The sequence below is a fragment of the Plectropomus leopardus genome, chromosome 1 (assembly GCF_008729295.1).
Source record: "Plectropomus leopardus isolate mb chromosome 1, YSFRI_Pleo_2.0, whole genome shotgun sequence".
NCBI lineage: Eukaryota > Metazoa > Chordata > Actinopteri > Perciformes > Serranidae > Plectropomus > Plectropomus leopardus.
This window is the reverse complement of record NC_056463.1, coordinates 11,291,588-11,301,614: the sequence shown is the minus strand read 5'-3', so window position 1 is coordinate 11,301,614 and position 10,027 is coordinate 11,291,588. Positions and strand designations below refer to the sequence as shown.

General features: G+C 39.4%; 1 protein-coding gene across 4 annotated transcripts in view; it reads left to right on the top strand.

Annotated features, from left to right (window-relative positions):
• The first annotated feature begins 277 nt into the window (after positions 1 to 277).
• Positions 278 to 10,027, top strand: part of cdkl5 (cyclin-dependent kinase-like 5) — a 35,842-nt gene continuing 26,092 nt past the window's right edge. For 2 of the 4 annotated variants that reach the window (XM_042483566.1, XM_042483445.1), the window contains exons 1-3: positions 278 to 524; positions 2,935 to 3,273; positions 7,734 to 7,768. In XM_042483566.1, the coding sequence (XP_042339500.1) occupies positions 3,237 to 3,273; positions 7,734 to 7,768 (72 nt within the window). In that variant the 5' untranslated portion in view covers positions 278 to 524; positions 2,935 to 3,236. Of the gene's footprint in view, positions 525 to 2,934; positions 3,274 to 7,733; positions 7,769 to 8,569; positions 8,617 to 10,027 lie in introns of those variants that run through there. The other 2 variants (XM_042483502.1, XM_042483622.1) reach the window with 2 other exon arrangements.

Below are 10,027 nucleotides of genomic sequence, written 5' to 3'. Positions count from 1 at the left end.
TGACCAAAAGGAGGAATCATGCAACACGACCATCACACACTGACAGTGTGAAATCTGTAGAGGGAGATGAGTACCAAGCATATGTAAAGATTGATGAGATTATGGGCTGCATTTTCATCCCAAAGTTTTATCTTATCACAGCTCATACTGGATGTAAAACCACTGCTGGAACGCGCAGACGTCCGTGTTTCTATTGGCTGTCGACGGCGTCGCTCAGAGGAATGACGATTTTTTTTGCTGGTATAACCAGCTGATGCTGAAGCTATGAACACGGAGCCTCTGAAGAACTGTTGACGGTACATGGAAATCCCGTCATCGGCGTTATGCCTGCGGAATCGGTGTTATCTCCATCCAGAGATTGAGTGAGTAGGATATTTGATCGTGTCACGACGCACAGGCCCTGGGCTTTTTTTCACCCCTCCTGTCGCTCCACATGATGTTTCTTCGTCTTCTCACATCATCATTTTCATGGGCATGATGCTTGAGCTCTCTCACCTCACACAGGCGACACATCACATCTGCAGGTAAAAAGGGGATCATCGGGCAAAGAATGGACGTGCTGCGACTGATTGTTTTTTTTAATGGGGTGTTTTTTGCGTGCGTAAAATGCTGTCTAATTATGGGTTTGTGGTTAAACGCTGTTTGCGGGTGCTGTTGTGCAACACTGTCGTGAACATGGGTCCGTGAACTACGTTATAATGCATGCACTGGTTGCTGTGTAGGCTGAGAAACGCGTGGACAGCGACGGAATGGTGGTGCGCTCCGCAACGCAGCGATGAGAGAGACGCAGTTTCGATGCAGAGAGATCAGCATTACTATCCTCTCTCCCTCTCACCTCATATACACACGCGCACACACAAATACTCTCGTGCACGCGGACGCACGCACCAGCCTATTAAATTCACACTCCAAAACTCTCTCATTCCCTTTCTTTGCATGCAGACACCAACAGGCGATTGCTGCGAGATTAATGCTCGAGTCCGTCCTATCAATATTTTCTGTACTTGCCTGACGTTTGCAGCGTATTTCCATTTACCAGCTGTCTGCCTGATGGCTGCAAGGAGCAGCAGCAGCTTATCAATAAACCGACTCTGTGCTGAACCCGTTTTTTAGGAACATTTTTCCTCGAGTACAGGAAATAATGCCTGATGTTGGCTGCTCCACTCTCAGGGTTTTAGGGTATATTTGTGTATTCAGGCAAGATACAGTATAGATCGAATCACTCCCCTGTGGCAACACCATATCCTTAAATGACTAGCCATGGATGGCCTCAACATCCACCTTATCACTTCCTTTGGAAGCTGTGTGGAGTGTAGGCTACACTGCATAGGAAAACGCCCACACAGGCACATGAGCCAAATCAACATTAAAGTGTTTTTTTTTTTTCTCACAGCTGAATAAATCAAGTGTTAAACAAATGAAGTTGGGCTGATACTGTGAGAAGCTTTGATGGTTTTAGTCCAACAGCATTCGCATCACAAAAAGAGGCATTTAATAATCGTGGTCAGTTTTTGGCTGTGTGACAGAAGGAGATCTAAGCCTTTGGATAATGTTTTTTTTCCCTTCATAAACAAGTTACTTTATATTAATAGTGTATACACCTAGAATTGGGTGCAAAGGAAAGTACATGCTTATTATCAGCACAGGAAGAATGAGTTGTGAGACTGTTAAATCATCACACATTTTAACTCATTCACTTCAACATCTTGAATGTGGAAGCAACAGAGCTATAATTACAACGAGGGATTGGACTTGAGAACCGGTTCCAGTTGAGTACCGCTTCCAAATTGTTGGGCTGATTAGAATTGTATGCCTTTTATCAATTCCTTGTATCAGTGCTTGTGTTTTTCCCAGTTGCACATTGCAAAACAATGACGTAAACTTATGCATCCGTTGCAGGCTGATTGAAACTTGCAAAAGACATCTCATGAAGACAGACGACAGCAGTGCTGCTATAATGTCTGTAAGATGATAATTTCAAGTGATGCTGGAAACACACCAGCAATATGCTGAAACATCTTTTTACCCAACATGGGCTTGTGTTTGACACTCGATGCACGAGTGCCACTGCTTCCCAGCATGTCTGTTACTCAGGGTAAATATCCTGTTATAAATAAAATTAACCCCAAACAGGCAGGCTCAGCAGATATTTTCATGGACTAAGAAAACCTAATGATAAATAGTGCTGTACAAATATTTTCTCATTTCATCTACACTGTCTTCCCAGAGAGAGGGGATGATATGCAGCAAAGGGCCAGAGGTTGTAGTCAAACTGCTGCAACAAGGACATAGCCTTTGTACATGGGGCGCCTGCTCGACTACCTTAGCTACTGGGTGCCTCCTGTACCACAATGCAAATATCAGACAGTTTTTTGAGACATTTTACTAAAGGACGCCAAAGGTCTCAAAAGCATGGATTTTTGACCAAAATTGTGTTAACCCATCTTGCTGATGATATTTTTGTGAATATTTAAAAATCTGACCGCCTATTTATGTACTAGATTATATGGGAGTACATCCAATAGTTGTAAAAAATCAGAGGATAACCAGCAGGATTCATCCTCTAGTGATCCTCTGGGTGGTGCTCCACCTGACCAACAATGACAGAACGATGCATACAGTAATACTGCTACTAGTCAGTATACATTCACTGTAGTCAATCAACCTTGCAGCCTCCTCCAGATTGAATGCATGGCTGACAGGATACAATGAGTGTGTGGAAGTCATGCTTAAGTCATCCATGATTTAAATGTGTCCTCAAGGAAATGCTGCCTTCCTGTACATGCACATGCCCTAGTTAGCCACCATCTGTGTCAGGAATACCACCAGCATGCTACTGCCTGTGCAAGGCATGATGGGAAGTTGGACCTTGGTGTTACCCCCTGAAAGCATATTATAACACCTTTCTTCTCTGTTCTGTCTCTGGTCCTGCAGGTAACCGTGTGGCGGCTTGGATGTAAGTGCGAGACGGATACTTCAAGAATGGAATAAAAGGAGCGTGGAGACGTCTGGAACAACTTGAGTCAGATCCATAAATAAAAGACATTTTTAAAAAAAGGCTGGAAAAGAGCTGTGGAGTGAGGAAGAGAGAAGTACAAGAGGTTGTGAAGATGGGGTGTGGTCAGACGACCTTTCTCCTGGACTCTACAGTTCACTCCTCAAAGCTGGAGTCTCCTCGCTAAAACCCCGAGCAGCTTGTTTCACCTGCTGGAGGAGCCCCCACCCTCGGTGATGTGATGAATAAGTTTGAAGTCCTTGGCATTGTGGGAGAAGGTGGGTGGTTTTTTTTACACAGCAGGTTTTACTGCATGTTCGTAGAACGTGAGGACTGTATGTACTTGTTGTCAACCTGCAACTCTGATCCTGGAGATCAGACGACTGTTGTTTTTCATGGGGATTTGGGTATTTTAGCAGCCTAAGGTGCAGTTTAAGTTGCACAGCAGCTGCACATTGCAGTTGTCAGGTCTTTTATCTCCAACATGTCCTTGGGATTTTAGAGGGGCTTGTGAGGCTGAGAGGTTGCAGAAGTTTCTCAGAGAGCACCATCCTTCGAGACTCTCCTCACAAGGAAAACTAAAGCATTATTCATTTGTTTACCATGTATTCTCAAATAGTTTCAGGGGCCTTTATTTACCTCGACTGCCGAGAGCACCAGGCCTTCATATGAAACAGGTCTTTATTCTTATAATTCCATGATTCATATCTTATTATCAGATTTTAGTAAGAAGGCTCCCTGTTTTTAATTAATTTGCTGTTCATGCAAAACATCCTCCATGTTTATGTTGTTGTACTGATAGTGTATGTTCCCACAGCACTAATTTAATCATTGCATTAACAGTCATGTCATAAACACCCCTCTGCACTAAGTTTCTCTTCTCTAACAAATACTGTTTTTATTCTGTAATTATTCCCATTTGCTTTCATTTTAAAATGTTTTAACCCACTGTTAAGTTACAGCAAAATTCACTTCCTGAATTGTTGTTTCACATTAAATGCTTCAGATGCCAATATCCATACCTGTACTAGTATACTTACAAGTGTATTTTTTTAGTCTGCATGAAGTTTTGTGTTTAACAGACCAGCAGCGTGGAAGCAACTGGAGTTAATCAGTGAATTAAAGTAATTGTGTTTAAAAAAAAAAGAGAAAGCTGCTCAGCTGAAAATATGATGCTGAAAATATGATGAATTTACAATGTGATCAGAATACTATCAGAGTACAGGTAATTCCTACACCCCTAAATGTTTGTTAAGCAGCCATCATTTTTTCATGTTGGCACCACCGCTGGCTATTATTTGAGAGTATTGTGAATTCTGCCTTTTGTTTGAGAGTACGATTTATGTTTGCTTCAAAAAGACCACTATTGGCCATGTGAATTATGCCCCTTGTCTGTCCGGAGCTGACAGGAGTTATCTGAAATGAAAAGGCAATGCAGAGATGCCTTAAGGCCATGCTCAGACAGACCGCATTTTAACAGCTAAGGATGGCTTTTTGTAATGATTTTTTAATGAGTGTGAAGTGTTTTGCTTGCTGCTTTTGCGTTGCTAAGCGCCTCGTTTTTTTGCAAGAGCACCCTGAACGACTCAGAGTTGTAAAAACTTCAACCCAAAGTGAAAAAAGCATCCAACTTTTTTTCATTGTCCATCATTGTTCATCTCATTTGCCAATCAGATGAATTGAGAGGTGGGCCTTCTAGTCAATGACAACTAGTCGTAGCGTAGTCATTGTGTTCAGCTAACATCAGCTCATCTCAACATCGCCTTACAAGGCAAGCTGCAAGATATATCTGAACAAATCGTCAGCTCAGCTACAAATGACAGCAGATTTTCAAACTGTCTCTGAGGGTCTCAATTACCCACACAAATCTCCTTATTCTATGACCAACATACTATTTGGGAACAGCCTCTTACCCTCAGGAAGAGCCAGAGAAAGTGTCTTTGCCTGTCCATTGTTTATGCAGATATTAAGGTACGGATCTGTGAGTTTACCTCACAACAGAATAGCAGTAAACAAAGAACAGGTGATCCTCTGGTTTTCTAGCAACAATAATTAAAAAGAAAGAAAAAACGCATCAGGCTGTCAAAAGCAATCCGTCTAATCGGGGCAGACTTTAAAAAAAAAAAAAAAGCATTGCAGTGTGCCTTGAGTTTTTCTGATCTGGACTTAAACCTGCATTATTTCTGGTGGCCATCAGGGAGCGACTCCACTGCTTACAAAAATACGTCAGATTCTATGTATGTCAATGAGAAGATGATCCCACTTCTCACTCGATTTATTACCCCAGTGAACAATTTCCTTCAAAATGTATAATCTCAATCACCAGTTTTAAGTCTTCTTCAATACAGCATGATGTTCATTTTGTAAATATTGTTGAATTACACTTGGAGCTTCTGAGGTAATTCAGCGCAGTAAATTATATTCCCATTTAGAGTAAAACAGACAATAAAGGAAGGTATGCTTTGGGGTGTGTCTACCTTGAGATTTACAATTTACATTTTTACTTGTACTTTTCCTTTCAATACTTAAGTACAATTAGATCAACTAAGACTTTAACTTAAGTAAAATTCAAATGTATAACTTTAACTTCTACTAAAGTAATTATCTGGTAAGATATCAATGAGGTCCTTCATCCACCACTGCTGACAAAAATCATTCCCTGACTAAATATTTCTGCCTAAACATAAACATTAACCCATAGCGTTGGCTGTTTATACAGTTTTAGTATTCGTAGATCACATGTTTTTGTTTTTTTTTAAAGTTTTATACCAATATTTTTTTCAGCCTCTATACATATCTTAAAAACATTTTTAAGCTATAGTCAAAGAAATTCCTTCTCCCTGTGACACTGTTTCAGAAAAATATCATAATTTAAAATAATCGTTTATTGTATACATTTCTGTGTCAATTTTTTTTTTGTAAGTATAAAAAGTTTGGTCACTGGCTCCAATGACAACATTGATGGCTGGTCAAAAAATGAAATAAATGAGGATAAAACGAAAAGTCGAGCTGTGAATGACTCTTGCGTATTTGGCACACAAAGATCCTTCATATCAAACCAGGCAGGAATGATTTCTTTCAGTCAGCAGCGTCATTTGTAGCTTGTTTCAGTGAGTTGCACTGACACGCTTCCCCAGCTTCACTCTGATGTGATAAGACAGAATAACCGAGTGTTTATTGTTCTGTTGATAATTCTCGCTAACTATGATCTACATCAATGCTTGTCAGAACGTATTAATCAAAAAGTTAGACACACAAAGAATTGTTATTTAAATGAGGATAGATTTAAAACCACAGCAGCGACATTTTTCTCGTCTTAAAGTTACAATGTATATAATTATATTTTGCTTATTGCATCTTTCAAATAGTGGAGTTTGTAAGATTTAGGTTGTTTCAGTGGCATCCAGTGGTGAGGACTGCAAATAGCAACCAGTTTAAACTTTTCCTTTTATAAATTCCTTCAGTGTTCATCGTTCCAGCGGTTTTTATTTGAAGTCGAATTATCCGCAGAGGTCTCTTCCTCTCCAAAACAAATTGATCAAGTGATTTTAATCAGTAAAAACAGTAAAAAAATTAAATAAATAAAGCAGTTTTATGTTAAAAATCAGTTTTTCTCTGGCGCCTTTCAGCATCTCACAGATGGGCCACTGGTCTAGCACTTTTTCCTCTGATAACGTTAAGGTCCGTATGTTCAAGAGGTTTTAAATGGCAAACTAATTATCTGTAGCGGTCTCTTCCTCTCCAAAATGGACTTGGTAATTTAAACCAGTAATAATAATGAATAAAGCAGTTTCAAGGAAAAAAAAAATCAGCGTTTTTACAACGCTCTGATTATTACAGTGGCTGACACGAGAATGCAAAAATACGAATATCGCTCTCTGGAGCTAGTGTTTGATTTACCCATACTAAGAAAACTGTAGAGACATGGTGGTGCAACATGGCAAACTTCATGTACAAGGACCCGCTCCCTATGTAGATATAAATGACTCATTCTAAGATATTGAAAACACAACGATTCTTCTTCGAGTGATTATACACTAAAGAAGACTTACTTATTATAGTGTATTAGATTTGTACCAATATAAACATAAATCCTACACACTGGACCTTTAAAGGTAGTCATTGTTATCACTATAAATTCACATTTTAATGTTTTATTTTAGTGTATTGTCAGTGTTTTAACATAGAAAGAATGCATGCTCCTGGATAATTTAACTGTTGTTTTATTCATGTGGTACAATTTGTTTGTTCTTGCCTCGTTCCCCAGCCGAATTAAACATTTAAACTGGAACAGGCACAATTGGGAGTTATTATGCTGTATGTGTGATTTGAATGGCAACAAAAAGCAATTTGGAAATAAAACTATTAACTTCAACCAATGCAAGTCTGACTAAGAGCCATAGACCTGACATCTGAAATATGGATGATCTACCGAACAGAACACGCCGTGCTAAGCAAAGGCAGAAACTCTGCGTGTGTGTGTATGTGTGTGTGTGTGTGTGTGTGTGTGTGTGTTGTCCAAGGTATAGTGTGTGTAGAGTGTGTGGGAGAGTACGTATGCCTCCGCCTCACCTATTAACTGTTGTTTCTGTGGTGGTTCTCACCTGCTGCTCTTGTTTTTTAAGAACCTGTTTGAAAGAGGTTCAGGAGGCCAAAACATTAATTAAGATGTTCAAACTTAAACACATGTCTCATCTTTTATTGATCTTTGTTTCTCTCTCTTTATTTCTCTGTCCAGGAGCATATGGAGTGGTGCTTAAGTGCAGACATAAGGTAAGACAGCATTTCTCATTTCTGTAGGTCTCACTGTCATTTGTATTTGGGTTCACATTATTATGTCTTTTTGCATTTTGAGATTTTAAAAACCGACATTAATGAAGATTCAAATGTTAATATTTGGGCAATAACACTAGAGCTGCAATGATAATAGAGTAATGGGTTGATTGAAAGAAAATTTATAGGTAACTATATTAAGGTGTTTCATAAACTAACCAATTAATAGAAAAAAATATTCTGCAGAATAATCAAGATTAAAAAATTGTTGCCACCATTATTGAAGCAAACCTTTTTTTCTTTCAATGAGTCACATCTTGAAATACTTCAGTGTTTCCGAGCCGCGTACGGCCCACGAAACCATTTGATCCGGCTAAACAATTCTAAAAATAAACATATAAACTTATAAACTCAGGGAAAAAATGTGACAGCAATTACTTTTCTGAGACAACTCTGACGGCTTTGCGTGTCCGAGTCAGGTTCAGGGTCAGTGAACACAACACGTGAGGTTACGTGCCATCGCGCGATAACTTTGGGGATTGATTGGCAAGTGACATGTGTCATGGCGAGTACCAAGAAAAGGAAAGTGGACGCGTTTTTCAGGAAAAATGGACAAACGATTATTTCATTGTCGAAGTAAAAGGCAAACTTTGGCTAGTTTGTGGCGCCGGAAAACATGAAAAAAGGCCAGTCTCGAGCGCCGTTACAGCTTGAAATATGCTAAACTGGACGAGTTGAAAGGATAAATGCGTTTTGATAAAATGATAAAATCTTCGTCGGAGTTGGGGTGCCCAACAATCAGCTTTCAAGAGACTGACAGATAAAATGTTTGGAGGACAAGTTTTGTGGTGAGTAAATTAGTAGCTAAGAAGCTCAAACCTTGTGAAGGAGTGTTATTTACTTGTATTAATGGAGAAACCGTGATAACTGGTTTTTCATACTATCAAAATCTATAATTTTGCATCATATGTGTTCATAAATTCAGTATGCACCTCGGAGGACTTAATAAAAATTGCAATGGCCCTTGATAGGAAAAAGGTTGCCCACACCTGCCCTAAAGTCACCAGTTGCACATGGTGTGCAAACATCAGTCACGTGGCACTGACCTGCTCTCTCACGTGCTCTCTATAGTATGTCACATTGTATGCATGAATCTGAAAGGCTGGTATATGATGTGAGTTCGGCTGGTGGCTCTTAAAAAGTCTTTAAATTCATGCCATTTTGTGCTTGGTATGCATGAAAGCGAGGCCTGCTGGTGTGACTTATCCAGCAGTGCCTACCATACGTGACTGAATGGTTCCCAGTTCATGTGTTGCTGTTGTTATTTTTTTTTAGTTTATCAACCTGTGGTGTCCTGAGTTGCAAATGCTAAAGTTGGTATGTGTCTTTTAAAAAATGTAACTCTGAAAAAAGCTTTTGAAAAGGCTGGTAATCACCAAAAGCCAAAAAAAGCCAAATTCGGGTCAGAGTAAGAAAACCGGCTGAGTCAAATACGAGTCAAAGTTAAAGATAATGAATACAGACTGTAGGGCTGAATGATTAATCAAATTCAGATCAACACTACAATATAATAGAAAGCAATTTTCAAATAGCAAAAGCTGCTTTTTTTAATGCTACACGATCTAACCAATCAGAGGGTCGGAAACACCTGGCCTCGTGTGCTTAATTTGCATACACGCCACCCTACGCTGCACATGACCAACACATTTTCACTACCAACTCGTCAAATAACGACCCTTGGTAGGAGGCCCTACATGTTGAATTGCGACTCTCGAAGTATCTCTCTAGCATCACCTTTGCATGCTAAGGGGCAACATGTCAGTTTTCACTTAAAAAAATGCACTTTTGAAGGTGAGATTAGACTTTTCAAAATAAATTTACAATTTAGGTTTACTTCATTTTAGGTTTAGAAAAAAAAAGAATGGTTTGGACCAAAATAAGTATTATTGTAACATTATGTGAAGTCATGGGACATAAATAAGTCAACTTTTACTTTTAGTTTCGTCACTGTTGTCTCTCCCCTCCAAACTCTCCTCATATCAGCAGCAACTACATAGAGATGAAACATCAAGAAGTAATTAAAGCAAATAAATGAATCTTTCCCTCCTAAAGCTCTTCACTTCAGATGTGACTGCATGGAAACTTGCCACAGACACCAAAACTATTGGATACTCAGAAATACAGGGGGCTTCCCATGTAGGTTTAATCAGCATTATGTGACCTCATTTGGTGAGGACTCAAATTCAACAGACGTTCATT